The sequence below is a fragment of the Lepus europaeus genome, chromosome 11 (genome assembly GCF_033115175.1).
Source record: "Lepus europaeus isolate LE1 chromosome 11, mLepTim1.pri, whole genome shotgun sequence".
Classification (NCBI taxonomy): domain Eukaryota; kingdom Metazoa; phylum Chordata; class Mammalia; order Lagomorpha; family Leporidae; genus Lepus; species Lepus europaeus.
The window spans coordinates 17,025,346-17,040,829 of NC_084837.1; the positions used below are offsets into that span (position 1 = coordinate 17,025,346).

General features: G+C 41.3%; 1 protein-coding gene across 1 annotated transcript in view; it reads right to left on the reverse strand.

Annotated features, from left to right (window-relative positions):
- Positions 1 to 15,484, reverse strand: part of HERC2 (HECT and RLD domain containing E3 ubiquitin protein ligase 2) — a 230,098-nt gene that overhangs the window by 78,002 nt on the left and 136,612 nt on the right. The window contains 10 exon segments of the mRNA XM_062205025.1: positions 2,832 to 2,923; positions 3,020 to 3,125; positions 3,872 to 4,062; positions 7,429 to 7,568; positions 7,680 to 7,788; positions 9,524 to 9,649; positions 9,740 to 9,908; positions 12,908 to 13,006; positions 13,542 to 13,678; positions 13,785 to 14,055. Coding sequence (XP_062061009.1) covers positions 2,832 to 2,923; positions 3,020 to 3,125; positions 3,872 to 4,062; positions 7,429 to 7,568; positions 7,680 to 7,788; positions 9,524 to 9,649; positions 9,740 to 9,908; positions 12,908 to 13,006; positions 13,542 to 13,678; positions 13,785 to 14,055 — 1,440 coding nt within the window.

Genomic DNA, 15,484 nt, shown 5'->3' on the forward strand with positions numbered 1-15,484 from the left:
TTTTTTTTTTTTTTTTAGATTTATTTATTTTGAAAGAGCTACAGGGACAGTGAGAGGTATCTTCCATCTGCTGGCTCACTCCCCAGATGGCCAGCTGCAAAGTTGCGCCAGGCTAAAGCCAGGAACCAGGAACTTCATTCGGGACTCCTATGGGTGGCAGGGTCCCAAACCATCCTCCACTGCTTTTCCCAGGCCACTAGCAGGGAGCTGGATCAGAAATGGAGCAGCCAGGACACAAACCAGCACCCATATGGGATGTCAGCATGGCAGGCAGCTGCTTTACTCACTATGCCACAACACCGATCCCCAAGTTTTAGAGCTTTCTTGAACCAAGTCACATGCATTACTGCAAGAAAACTCCAAGTACTGTGCTGTTCAAGAATTTACTATGCATCACTAAATTAAGGAGTTTTTATTACAATATCCACATTACTATCATCATGGCTCAAGCAATAATTGCTTTATCATCTAATATGGTACAGCAATCAAACTTTTCTGATTGTCTCACAAATATCATTTTATTGCTGGCTTGCTCAAATTGAGACAGAAACAACCCAAGCTCTCTCTGTTATGCCTTTGTCATTCATTTGTTCAAGGTGTTTATTTTTCCCACAAATACCCCATTCTTTCTGTATTTGGCAAACTGTATTCCTATCATGGCACAGACACTATTCCTCCATTCCTATATTTTCCCTCTACAAAGAGTGAGGTAGTGGGAAACACACAACACAAAATATTATTTTTTATTGCCTAAACTGGATCTAACCAAATCTCAAGATCTACTATTTCATAGGTAACAAAGGTTGAACACCACTACAGGATGTGAAAGCCAAGTTGATATCAAGACTGCTAAAGAAAAAAAAAATTAATCAGTTTCTTTTTTTCTGTAGTAAGGAAAAACCAAGAGAATCAAGAACTAAATGCAGTACAAAGTGCAGACACCATTCACACAACCCAACAGCAAAAAGGCATTTATCAGATAATTAGTGAATGTGAACACTGGCTACTATATGATAGTTGTTGTAATGGTATTTTTAAATCCTTGTTAGAGAATAGATTGAAATAATATTGAAAGAATTAATTGAAACAAGTGCTTTTAAAACAATTTCATGCTTAGGAGTTGCTGCAAATGACAATGAGGTAGGAGGGGGAGAGGGCTGAAGCTGGGTGGTGAGGTAGTAGGGGTTTCAATATACTTCCTGTTTTTGGCTTCATGGTAAAAATTTCCAAAAATAACCAATCATCTGTACAAAGAAGGAATGGGGCAACTTTCTTCTGCCAAGAGTAACTTGTATATGTATAACATCATTCAGCGCCAAACAAAATTATAAACTTAAAAATCAGCCTGCTATAGATGTGCTGAATTTCAAGTCCTGCCTGCAGATTCCATGGGCCAGATGTTCCCCATCCCCAGAGAGGAAAGGCCACTCAAGTACCTCCACAGGAATGGCAGAGGAGATGCAGGGTGAGTCCTGAGTTCCTCTCCATACTGACATTGCTTCAAATTTCTTATATATGTAACAAACACTATTTTGTAGCTATCAATTATTACAGAATAAATTGTTTTGAACTGGAAACTTGTTGGGTTAAGATAAATACACCGGCCGGCGCCGCGGCTCAACAGGCTAATCCTCCACCTAGCGGCGCCGGCACACTGGGTTCTAGTCCCGGTCGGGGCACCGGATTCTGTCCCGGTTGCCCCTCTTCCAGGCCAGCTCTCTGCTATGGCCCGGGAGTGCAGTGGAGGATGGCCTAAGTCCTTGGGCCCTGCACCCACATAGGAGACCAGGATAAGCACCTGGCTCCTGCCTTCGGTTCAGCGCGGTGCGCAGGCCGCAGCGCGCTGGCTGCGGCGGCCATTGGAGGGTGAACCAACGGCAAAAGGAAGACCTTTCTCTCTGTCTCTCTCTCTCACTGTCCACTCTGCCTGTCAAAAAAAAAAAAAAAAAAAAAGATAAATACACCAATATGAATGAAAATCTCAGTTGATTTAACTTACTCCATAGTTGCTGATTTAGTTAAAATGTAAAATTATGCAGTGCTACAATTAATATATTCTGCAAGCTGCATTCAGTTACCTAGCAATAAATTAACAGTAAAATACACTAAAATTCACAATATTATCCTATTGAAGAAAAATTCAATATTATCTTTCATTCTTATAATTTGCTAAATTACACATTTACTAACATCACTGGTACTGATTATTAATCATTATATCACCAAGAATGAATGGTGGTAACAGTGACTATATTCCATGTATTAAAACAGTGCTGACAGCCTTGTGGAAAGATTTACTGGTAGATCTGAGACTGATTGATCTGAAGTGCATGGGTACTATTCAAACAATCCTCCCTGACTTACTCAGACAAAATTTCCAAGAGACATTGGAATAAGGTGTTATAACCAGTGAAAAGAAGAGTATCACTTGATGTGAATGGGTGACATACTAAAAAAAAGCACTTTCAGTGTCTCTTAAATGGTCAGAAAAAACACCACAAAATCAAAGACATTTAATGAAAACCAAAATGGGCACAGTAAACAGTGACCTCAAATGCCAAACAGCGATTTTTGTTGGGAGCATTTACCCATGCTTATTATCAAAAATATTAAGAATGAAGTTTGTTTCCCTGTCATGCTGAACTGATGAACAGCAGATTCAAGTTTGTAAAATAAGTTTTTTGTTTAAAAATGTCAAGTTTTAAAACAACTATAATTATTTAACTAAGGAAGGAAAAAATGGGCTCAGGGCTCAATGCTAGCACAGAAATGGCCAAGTCATCATTCTTCATTTGTGAACACCCAAAAGGAATACAACCATGGCTACCTACCTCTGTGCAGTCATTCAGAAGGGGCACTGTGGTGTCATTTGAGTTAATATTGATTGTCTTCAGTTCAATCAGGTTATTTAGGGAATTTCCACCTAGAAAAAAAGGTTGAGGAAAAAAGAAGGAGTCAAATAAAGCAGTTTTTATTACATGATAAAGAAACTTCTTTTTGAATAAACTAATTCAATTACCTGATACTACAACCAGGGAAGGCATATAGCTACTGTCAGCAGGATCTACTATCATCTTTAATCTGTGCACAAGAACATCTGGGAATATCTCCAAGCGAATCCAATGCTTTAAAAAAAAAAAAAAAAACAAGGAAAATATCATATTCTCAGTTAACAAAATTCAGTTTTATTTTAACTAATATATCATCACTGAAGCTTGAAGCTTTTTTAAAATACAAAACATGGCATGAAGGGATCTTCCTCTACCCTGGGAGAAGGAGGAACACACTACTCTGTTACTTGTACACTAGACTAGAGTGTCACTCTAAGCCCCAGAAACAAGGTATAACAGACTCATGACCTAGCATGATACTTGCACATGCATCAAGCAATGGCAGATAGAAACCACTAGAGTCAGTGTGGAGAAAAGGCCCCCACCTTCCAGATCTGATCTATGTGCCCATGCAAGCACACACCTGCCTCACACACCAGTGCAATCTGGAAGGTCAACACATATTTGTTAGGCTACATAGAGCACAATCAGAATTCATCCATTGTACATAGGAAAGGGAAAAAAATCCTGCTATGCACTCCATCAGTTGGTTGACTAGATAAAATCTGTTACCCATATAATTTAAAATCTCTGACACTAAAAACTGGATGGCAAATTACTCTATAACTTTAAGATAATTTATGAGCTAAACTAGAAAGTGAGTACAGACTGGTACCATTAATAAAACTTTAAGATAATTTACGAGCTAAACTACAAAGTGAGAACAGACCAATATCATTTTTCACAGTTCATTCCGAAAAGCTAAACTGCAAAGCCACCTGAATAAGAGTATTTCCAGATGTGCCCTTCTCACATCCTACCTTTCCTTGTGACCCAGATGACTGCCAGCAGGGCTCGCTACCATCAATCAGACGAGAAGCCTGGTTCACTGAGGAGGATACGTTCAGGCTCTTCACCATGCGGGACCAGCTGTCCAGCAGCATTCCTGGCTGGCTGCTGTGACAGCGCTTCAGCTGTTTTCCAGAACGGCCACAAAATACTGCAGACTGTCCTGTTCCATGTGGTCAAAGAGAAAGTTAACACTGTGGAACAGTAACAGAACCTGCATGTCCAAGAAATCAAGACTACTGCGTAGTGAGGAGATTTGCACTTCAAGAAAAACAGAAAAATTCCAAATTAAAAGGAACTAATAGGGGCCAGTGCTGTGGTGCAGCGGGTTAAAGCCCTGGCCTGAAGCTCCGACAGCCCATGTGGGCGCCAGTTCTAGTCCCGGCTGCTCCTCTTCCGATCCAGCTCTCTGCCATGGCCTGGGAAGGCAGTGGAAGATGGCCCAAGTCCTTGGGCCCCTGTACCCACGTGGGAGACGTGGAAGAAGCTCCTGGCTCCTGGCTTCGGACTGGTGCAGCTCTGGCCATTGTGACCAATTGGGCAGTGAACCATCGGATGGAGGACCCCCCTCTCTCTCTCTCTCCCTCTCTTCTCTCTGTGTAGCTCTCTGACTTTTGAATAAATAAATAAAATATTTTAAAAAATAAAATAAAAGGAGCTAATAAATACCAAAATTCACTTTCAAAAAATTAGTCAAGATATTTCAGGGGCCATTGTTGTGGTGCAGTGGGATAAACTGCAGCATACAATGCCAGCATCCCATATTGTAGCACTGATTTGAGTCCTGGCTGCTCCGCTTCCAATCTAGATCCCTACTAATGCTCTTAGGAAAGCAGCAAAAGATACAGCAACCATTTGGATGGAGTTTCAGGCACATGGCTTCAACTTGGCCCAGCCATGGCAACTGAGGTTATTTGGGGAATGAACCAGGTGATGGAAGGTACCTTTTTCTGTCTCTTCCTCCCTCTCCCTTCCCTCCTTTTCTCTGTCACTCTACCCTTCAAATGGATAAAGTAAATCTTTGTTTAAAAAAAAAAAAAGATATTTCACATCAGTTTATGAGATGAAGTCCATGTAATGCTGTGATTTATCTGCCTTAAGTTTCTCAGGTAACACAGAGTAATATATTTCTAAACAAAGAGAATACAGTAAGTTGTGGGACAAGTTCAGTGCTCATAGAAAACACTTTCATTACAAATTCTTTCACAAATGCAAAGGTAAAAACAAATTTGCAAAGTGTCTCTGCTTCTATTAATGGCAGATCTGGAAGCTCAACAAGCCTTTCCCATTGAGGACAACTAGAAGAGTCAGATAAAACATGCAAGAATAAATATATAATCCTGAATGCATTCTAAAGAATATCCAGGGGCTGGTGCTGTGGCTTAGCCACTGTGTGCAAAACCAGCATCCCATACAGACACCAATTCGAGTTCTGGCTATTCAACTTCCAATCCAGTTCCCTGCTAATGCACTTGGAAATACTTATTATGAACAAACTATGATTGGATTTCAAAATTTCTGTACCAAAATAAACATTTTTTCATTCCGTTTTTCCATGAATTTTTTTAAGTCCCCTGGTATAGGTACCTAAGTTGGAAAGAAAGATGGAAAATTGTCTGTATGTAGATGACATGATCTTATATGTAGAAAACCCTAAATAATCCACACAAAAAACTGTTAAATCTATTAAAGTCAACAAAGTTGCTGGATAAAAATTCAATAAACAAAAAACAGTTTATTTCTATATTCTAGCAATGAACTTCCCAAAAAAATCAATTAAGAAAATAATCTCATCAAAAATAGTATTAAAAGAAATACTTAGGAAAAATTTTAACAAAGAAAGTATACGATTTATATACTGAAAATTGCAAAATATTGCTGAAAGATATTAAAGGGGACTTAAGTAAATATGAAGATATCCTGTATACATAGACTGAAAAACTTAAGGGGCTGGCGCTGTGGCATAGTAGGCTAAGCTTCTACCTGTGGCGCTGGCATCTCATATGAGCACTGACTCATGTCCCAGCTGCCCCTCTTCCAATCCAGCTCTCTGCTTATGGCCTAGGAATGCAGCGGAAGATGGTCCAAGATCTTGGGCCCTTGCACCCACGTGGGAGACCAGGAAGAAGTTCCTGGGTCCTGGCTTCAGACTGGCCCAGCTCCAGCCACTGTGGCCATTTGAAGAGTGAACCAGTGGATATAAGACCTTTCTCTCTATTTCTCCTTCTGTAACTCTGCCTCATAAATAAATAAATTTTTTTTAAAAAAGAAAAACTATTGTTAAAATAATTTTGTCCAAAGCAACATAAAGATACAATTTCTATGAAAATACCAATGGTAAATTTTTATAGAAGTTGAAAAATCCGCCCCAAAATGTATATGGAATTTCAAGATAAACCAAATAGGCAAAATAATCCTGTCAGAAGATATTTGGAGGACTTACTCTCCTCAATTTTTAAATTCATTAGAAAACTATTATAAGGCCAGCGCCGCGGCTCACTAGGCTAATCCTGCGCCTTGCGGCGCCGGCACACCGGGTTCTAGTCCCGGTCGGGGCACCGGATTCTGTCCCAGTTGCCCCTCTTCCAGGCCAGCTCTCTGCTGTGGCCAGGGAGTGCAGTGGAGGATGGCCCAAGTGCTTGGGCCCTGCACCCCATGGGAGACCAGGATAAACACCTGGCTCCTGCCATCGGATCAGCATGGTGCACCGGCCGCAGCGTGCCAGCCGCGGCGGCCATTGGAGGGTGAACCAACGGCAAAAGGAAGACCTTTCTCTCTGTCTCTCTCTCTCACTGTCCACTCTGCCTGTCAAAAAATTAAAAATAAATAAATAAAGAAAGAAAACTATTTTAACCTCAACACCACAGTAATATGGTACCTGACATAAGGACAGACAACTAGACCAACTGAATAGAATTGAGAATCTAGAATTTTCAACAAGGTCACAGAGACCATTCAGAGGATAAAAAGTCTTTTCAATAAATGATGCCATGAAAACTGGAAGCACATGTAAAAGAATGAAGTTAGATCCTAAAGTAATACCAATTGAAAAATTAACTCAAAGTAGATTAAAGAGTGTTTTACTGTTTTCACTGTAATGAAATGTCAAATTGTGAAGGGATAAACCTAGGTTGGACACTGCATACATGTAACAAAACATCCCATAAGTATGTGTAATTTATATATATATTTGCCACAATAAAAAAAAATACAAATAAAATACTATTTACCTAATCAATTCCACATTGTACAATAAACACTTACCAGTGTCTTGAGATTTTCTTTATTTTCTTTATAGAAATATAAGAAAACAACCCCAGCTATTCTAATTTCTACCCTTTTCTTAAAAAATAAAAAGCAATAAGCAGTCATCAATGAGTAAGACCATCCCTTCTCTCTCCCTGTGTTGACATGTGCTATCCAGTGTTCACTACATATGGACCTTAAAGAGCAAGCCCTAACACTTTGGAGTCCACAATAATTATCTCTCTAGTGGCATCTGGTGAAAAACAGGACCGTTTTGCCATACCTGGTTCATTTATTCTGCCAAATGTATGCCGAGTGTTGTGTTTTTTTGTCTTGAAACATGTTTCACAAAAGTCAAAGTCACCACAGTTTCTACATTTGAATCTGGATCCATTGATAGGAAACATCTGACAACCATCACACCTGTTTTTAAAATAGCCATTGAGTTAAAAAGATAGTCATTTATTAAGCTTAATTCAAAAGAAATACTTTCCTCTTAAGACAAAGCTAGCAATCATAAAAACAAAAACTCACGTAACCCCAGGATGAACACTAGGCACCAATTCCATTTCGGATAACAATCCAGTCCAGTGAGACTGCTGAGGAAAGTCGACAATGATATCTTTCCCATTGGCACTGAAAGCTAGGACAGAACAGAAATCATGTAAAATATCCTCATTATCACCAATAAAAACCTAAGAACAAAATTAAAACATACCTAGCCACATGATATTTCAATGCAGTTACCTATGTTTCACAAAGAGTACATATCTTTTAGAGGGATGTACTAAGGTGCTTATAAACCAGGCACCCGATGTCAGGGGCCAGTCTCAAAATAACTGAGGGAGTGATCAGCACCGTGGTGTAGCAGGTAAAGTCATTGCCTGGGACACCAGCATCCCATGATGGGTGCCAGTGTGTGTCCCATCTGCTCCACTTCCCATCTAGCTCCCTGCTAATGGCTGAAGACAAGCAGAACATGACCGGCACCCATGGATGGATGTCCTGGCTCCTGGTTTTGGTCTGGCCCAGTGCTGGTCATTGCAGCCATGTGCAGAATGAACCAGTAGGTGGAAGATCTCTGTCTCATCCTCCCTCTCTCTCGCTCTCTCTAGCTCTTTCAGACAAATAAACAGATCCTTAAAAAACAAATGGTTGAAGGAGGGGACCATGGGAAACAATTCTGGCTATAAGTTGACAACTGTTGAAGCCAGGTAATAGGCACACAGAGGTTCATAATACTACATTCCCTACTTTTGTATATGTTTAAAATGTGGCACAGGAAGTGGGCATTTGGCATAGCAGTTAAAGTGCAGCTTGGGATGACCACATCATATATTAGACTGCCTAGGTGTGGTGGAATGGGAAGGTCATGCCAAGATGGCCGCTGGCAAGCGAGCATCAGTTACTCAGGAATGGCTTAGGAACCCACCTGGCAAAGCAACCTGCCTGGCAACAGGCAGTGATTGGTTAGGGCATAAACCGCCCCTTGACCAGATTGGCTGCCTCGGCTATATAAGCTGCTGTACCAACTGAAATAAACGAGTCTGCAAGCTGCTCGCCTCTAGCCCGCTTTCACCCGACTCCCGGTGTCTGTGTCGTGACTCCACGCCTCTTGCCCCCATCGTGCTTCTCCTCTCAGAAGGAATCCACAGCAACACCTGTGTTCCTGTCCCAGTTCTGCTTCTGATTCCAGCTTCTAACTAATGGACATTCTGGGAGGCAGAAGGTGATGGCTCGGGTACTTGAATCTCTGCTGCCACATGGAAGACCTAGGCTGTTTCCGGCTCCTGTTTACGGCCTAGTCCCTTCCCCAGCTGTTGTGGGCATCTGGGGAATGTGCATGTTTACAGAACACGAAATCAGACAAAGCTGATCTCTGATCACTGATACATCAGAACAGAAACAAAACCCCTCCCCAGTCATGTACGATCAAATCTAAACCAAAATATAAAAACCACCACACAGCCCCCATCGTGTCTAATCTGAATGACCGCTTCCTTACCAATCATCACTGCAGTTTGGCTATACTCTTTCCACCTTCCAGATAAGATTTATTAAGATACCCAGCCTTAGAATTACCCTAGCTTCCTTAAACCTTCCACTGAATAACCAACACAAGCCCCTGAGTCCTTGCACATAGTTCCTCTAGGGTGTGTCCTCTCCAACTGCAATGACTTAGTCAATCTGACTTTGTTCATCTGCAGGTATCTTCTTTTGTAGCCTTTGGCTAGAGGGCAATGACAAGCAAAACAATACTATAATCACAGGCTTTCTTCATACTTGCTTTTTCTTGTCCTCAAATAATAAAAATTATTGAGTTTACATTAGTTAATGAAAAGTTAACATTTGGAATTTTGTTGCCTAGATAATATTACCTTTCACAACCCCCACGCTTTGATGAGTTACAGATCCCCACTTATATTTTGGTGTTGTAACGGAGGCCTTGACTCGCACTTTGTCACCAATCTTGATGTGGGAAGAAGAACTTGGTGGAGGATACCCTAGAGATTTCAGTAACAGATGCATTTGAATTAACTTTCACTTCTGGGAATTCTGTGTCTAAGAAAATGCAGAATAAAGAATGCACTCACCTATAAGTTCTACGTGAATATATCTCACCCAGTAAGTGCCTCCTTTCTGCTGCCAATCACACTGTACATTGAGGTCATGCAATCCATCTCTATCCAGTTTGATGACTTTGCCTACATCACCTTCACAAACCTCTTCATATGTTCGACAGCATCTGACCATCATTCCCACCTAAAGTTAAAATAAAAGTCCAGTCTGTATAACCCAGAAGAGCCTCTATTCTAGTCTTAAGATAAGGTTTTACCTAATGCTCTGAGTATTATTTTACACTAAATGAAACCAGGGCTCTTCAGAAATTAGCTGGCTCAGTGTCTGGGACAAGAAATATACAAGGTGAACCTGGATCAACTTGTGCTGCAAAGCAGACAGCTACAAAAAATTACTATGAGAGAACGACCCAACATGGGAAGTGGGATACACAGCAGACTCACAGAACGGCAGATGTCCTAAACAGCACTCTGGCCTCAGAATCAGCCCTTAAGGCATTTGGATCTGGCTGAAGAGCCCATGAGAGTATTTTAGGCATGGAAGTCAAGACACTCTGGCAAAAAAAAAAAAAAGGACCTAAATGAAAGATCTCTGCGAGTGAGATCCCAGTAGAAAGAACAGGCCATCAAAGAAGGAGGTACCTTTCTCTGAAGGGAGGAGAGAACTTCCACTTTGACTAAAGCCTTGTCTAAATAACATTGAAGTCGGCGAACTCAGAAGGCTTCCATAGCCTAGGCTACCTCCAATGGCTCTACTCCCAACCTGTGTGTACTGATGGTCCTCTTCCCCACTTAATGCTGTATAATTGTTCAGACCTGGTTAATGCCACTCTTAGGATCATTGGTTACTATCCTCACCCTGTCTTTTATGACCTTGTCTAAATATGATCAGAGTCGGCAAACTTGGAAGGCTTGCATAGCCTTGGCAACTCATGACAACAGCCTAGGGAGATTACTGATGCCATAAACAAGAGTGTCAATTTGTTAAGTCAACAACAGGAGTCACTGTGCACTTACTCCTCATGTAGGATCTCTGTCCTTAAAGTGTTGTTCAATGTGAATTAATGCTATAACTAGTACTCAAACAGTATTTTACACTTTATGTTCTGTGTGGGTGCAAACTCTTGAAATCTTTACTTAATATATACTAAATTGATCTTCTGTATATAAAGATAATTGAAAATGAATCTTGATACGAATGGAATGGGAGGGGGAGCAGGAGATGGGAGGGTTGCGGGTGGGAGGGAAGTTATGGGGGGGAAAAAGCCATTGTAATCCATAACTGTACTTTGGAAATTTATATTAAATAAAAGTTTAAAAAAAATTACTGCGGACACTCAAAAGGATACTCTCATCATCAGTAAAAGGAATGAAAGCTAAAAAAATCAAATCCTAAAGATCAATGAACTGATCATCATGAAAAAAAGAAAAACAAAACTTCTTGGTCACTGTTGTAAGAACCAGAGCAACAATTTATCATTCTGAAAATCTGATAAAGCCACATTCCTATAAAAACTATATTTTATAATAAGTAACCAGAATTGAGGACAAAATTGTTTTTGCTCCACAAACAAAAACTGCAGCTAACAAATTGAAAAGAGATGGCAAAGTTAGAATATCACTACCATGTAGGCCCTAATGATTGGGCTAGTTTCATATAGTTGATGATACTAATGGCTATTATGAGATGAACCATTAAATACCTTCCTCACAGAAAGAGCAGGCTAGCAAGATTTAGCCCATGTGACACTGCACATCAGTTGACATAAGGCAGGAGAGCATGAGCTGCCACTCCTTAGGCTTCCTGCCTAAGACTTACTCAGCCTGAGCCCAATCACCAACCAACCGTAACTCCTACCTTCTTGGAGAAACAAGGACAGAGGAAGGTGTTAGCTGAGACCACAAAGAAGTCACCACCAAATCCAGAATATAAGACATTTGTAGGACATAGGTTCAACCACAAATAAATGGCATGGAGGGGTGGGAGTGAGGGGATGGTACGGACCAAGTGTTTGTGCCCCCCCAAAATTCATTTGTTTAAGCCCTAACCCCTAATGTGGTTGTATTAGGAGATAAGGCTTCTAAGGAAGATATTAAGCTTAAATGAAGTCATAAGAGTGGGGTCCTAACCCAACAGGGTGAGTGTCTTTCTTGCTTACGCCAGCTCTCCATCTCTCCAATTGTGGACATACACAGAAGAGTGCCCTCACCAGCAACCAATCAAGCTAGACCTTGTTTTTGGAATTCCAGCCTCCAGAACTGTGAAAAATAAATGTTTGTCACGTAAGTCACCATCCCACCTGTGGTATTTTGTCATAGCAGCCCGAGCTAAGACAGGAGGGAACCAGAAACACATCACCCAATGGGGAGATTTATGATCTCGTGGGTATCCAAATCCAAAAAACTATGAAAGCCATTTCTGAGAAAATGGCAAACTTGACCAAGTGTTGAGTGAGATGATATTAAAGATATTATCTATTCTCCCAGGTAATGTTGGGTAACAGTAATGCCACTATGTTAAAATAACCACATTTCTCCATTAAGGGTGCATACTGACATATTTACAGGTAAAATGTGGAGATTTCCTCTGAAATATACTAAAGAGAATTAGAACAAGAAAATATTTATGTTGGGTAAAGGAATACATAAAATGTAACTAGATTTTAAAAGTCAGATGGCAATGAGAATGATATGAAAAAAGAAATATATAAAGAGTGTCACAAATGGCAATAGTGGAGAAACACCATCTCTGTGCCCCATCCACTGCAGACAGGCCACTTCTGACCGTCAGCTCTGGCCTCTCCCATCTCCTGCTGCTCTCTCCTCTGGTAACTCTGATACAGCTACCGTGGCCAGAGGCCTACCTCTCCAGGAGGCTGCTGAGCCATGCTTCACTCCCCGTAGGCTCTCCCGCATAACATAGCTTCCTCACGCACCTCCCCACCACAATCCCAACCATGCAACATGAACTCACTTCCGTCCCTCACTCCATTCTGTTCTTTCTCCTGTGCATGGTGTGTGTTACCTTCAAGGAGTTTATTGGTTAGATATGATTATCTTCCACTACAAGGTGCAGGCTCCCTGAGGGCAGGGCCTCTGTCCACTGATGCTTGGCATACAGAAGATGCTAAAGTATTTGGTGACTGAAACAATGAGCAAGGCTCTAGTCTAACAATAACTCACCTGAATATTCTCTCTCACATATACAGCATAATCATCATTACTCAAGAAATCAGCTCGTTTTTTGTAAGTCTGGCTCTCCGTCACAACAGCACCAGAAGACTACAAAAAAATAATTAACATTTTTTAAAAATGAGAGATAAACCTATTGTCTGAGAAATCTATGAGATTAAAAAATGTGAAACACTATATTTTCCCTATAACCTTCATCTAAAAAAGACTAACAGTATTAGCATAATAGGCAGAAATAAACCTGAAAATGTACAAATCTGGAAAACTCTCAGAAGCATCTCCAAATTACTCCTATGAGACAACTTCCTCAGTTCACAAGTCAATATATCATATAACACACAATTTTTAAATAAAGTATCTTCTAATGGCTACCCAACATCACTAGATATGTGAACAGGTTGTATTTTAAAATAGAAAGTAATTATAACATAGGAAACCCAAAAATCACTTTAGTAGCAAGACAGCTTTGTTCTGTGCCCTGAAGAACTGTAGGTATGTCTCACGGAATCATCCACAGTAGATACACTTAGTTTCTTCAGAAAATAGAGAAAACAAAAGATATTCAGAGCCTAAGACAGCCAAGACAGAAGCCAAAGTGCAGGCACGTCAAGTAGCAGGCACTGACCACAGGGTAGGCTGTGTCATCCACATCTTCCACCACCTCCTCATCTGAATACTCATCAGATACTGTGTCTGCGTCCGAGAGTTCTGTCACCTGGACGTCTGAGTGGTCCAGCAGCCACCCAACCAAGGCCTCCACACCTAAGGGCAAGCACACACAGTGTACTGCAGGCCACTGCTAAGTCAGCAACAGCATTAAAATGTGAACCTCAGAACAAATGAGCACTGACAAGAAGAAATACAATACCAGGCAAGCCAGATGCATTCCCAGAAGCACCGGTGAGCGACTTCAGGGCAAACTCTATGTTCCTTCGAGGAAAAAAGCCCATCTCCATGAGCTGCACCACGATGGGCAGAGCAGGAACAGGTGACGGCTTACGCTTCTTCACTCTGGCAGGGCGGATGTGCTGCACAGAGACAGGCGTCGTAGCCTCACTGGAGCTGCAATCTTCAAACCCCGGGCTCAAAGGGTGAGTGGACTCCACAGCCAGACATTGACACACAGCCAAAGCAGCAGCCTAGGCAAATGAGAGGGTTCTGCAAGGTTTATAAAAGTGCCCTTCGCTAACTTATACAAGCTAAGAAATAACAATGACCAACATCTACTAAGAACTGCAGTATAGAAAAGCTGAACTCATATGTATTGAAAAATAAAAGAGGTTTAAAAAATGACAAAGCCAAGTTTTACAGATGAAAGATCTGGTTCCCAAATAACTTTCCTGACCACTCAGCACACAGAGAACCCAACAGATGTCCATTAAGGAAAACTCCACAGCAGTCTCAAGCTCTGACGGGTGAGAGCACAAGAAGAGCCCACTCCCTGCTGTAAGGGCACTGCGCTGCCAGCTGCAGGCACCTGCTCCTCCCTCTGTAACTGACAGCAAAAACGACATGCAACTCTCTCATGGATCACCCAAACCAACCTTAACTCTTCAAGAGAAACATAAACACTCTGGAGGTTAAATACGAAATTTGAAATTAATGGAAATAAAGAATATTAGTGTGAAACACATTGCAATGAGTCAGTGAACATGTATACCACTGGTATCTGCAGCTGGGAAGCCCCTGCATGCCGCACACAATGCTTCCCTGATCAACTTGCAACCTGTGTTCCTCACCCCCAGCTCCTCTAAGAACTGCAACTCACTACTTTGTTAAACTGAGCATGTGAGGAGGGAATTAAAAGAAACAGAACAGTGTGGAGCCTTCCAGATTAGGTAGTGCTTTTCAAAAGCCTAGGTTTGCAGTGAAGTCAGAGTAACATGGAAATGACAGGTTTCATCTAAAAGGCTTACAATTCAGAACCAGGCTGAGCTAGGAGGTCAGCATGTATTAACAAGGAGTTAGGATTTTCTATACTAATCCTCTACTACTTATAATCATGAATTCTGAACCAAACACTTTTAAACACTGCTGGAGGACACCAGAGAACAGCCAAAGCAGCCAAAACTGGAGCGAGTACAACCCTTGACACAAGGAAGGCAATAAACAAGATGCACATTTAACCAGAGGCGATGACAGATCCGAGAGTAGGAGAAGCTGGAATCCAGGCATGACAGGGCAACTAGAAAGTGAGGAAGAAGACTCCCTGCAGAAGAACCATAGAGGGAAACGTCATACATGAGTAGGCAAACACCCTCAAACTTTTTGCTGATTCCAAAACAGAGTATATATGAGACAATAAAGAGCCCAGGCTCTTCAAAGGGACTGATGGAAGGCTGGAGGGACCTCTAGAGCATCTGAGGCCAACAGTATGAGGCTCAAGTCTAATCAAGTGTGGGGCTGGTGGTGGGAGGCCTCCCAAGATGTTGAGGCTTTCACTAAAACCCCAAAAGAGTCAAAATTCCTTAGAATAAGGATCAGAAACCACAACTAAAAGTCAAACCAAAATAAACCATCAGAAGGAAGCCTCTCAACAAGTCTCCTCAGGATTGGCGTGAGCTGCCA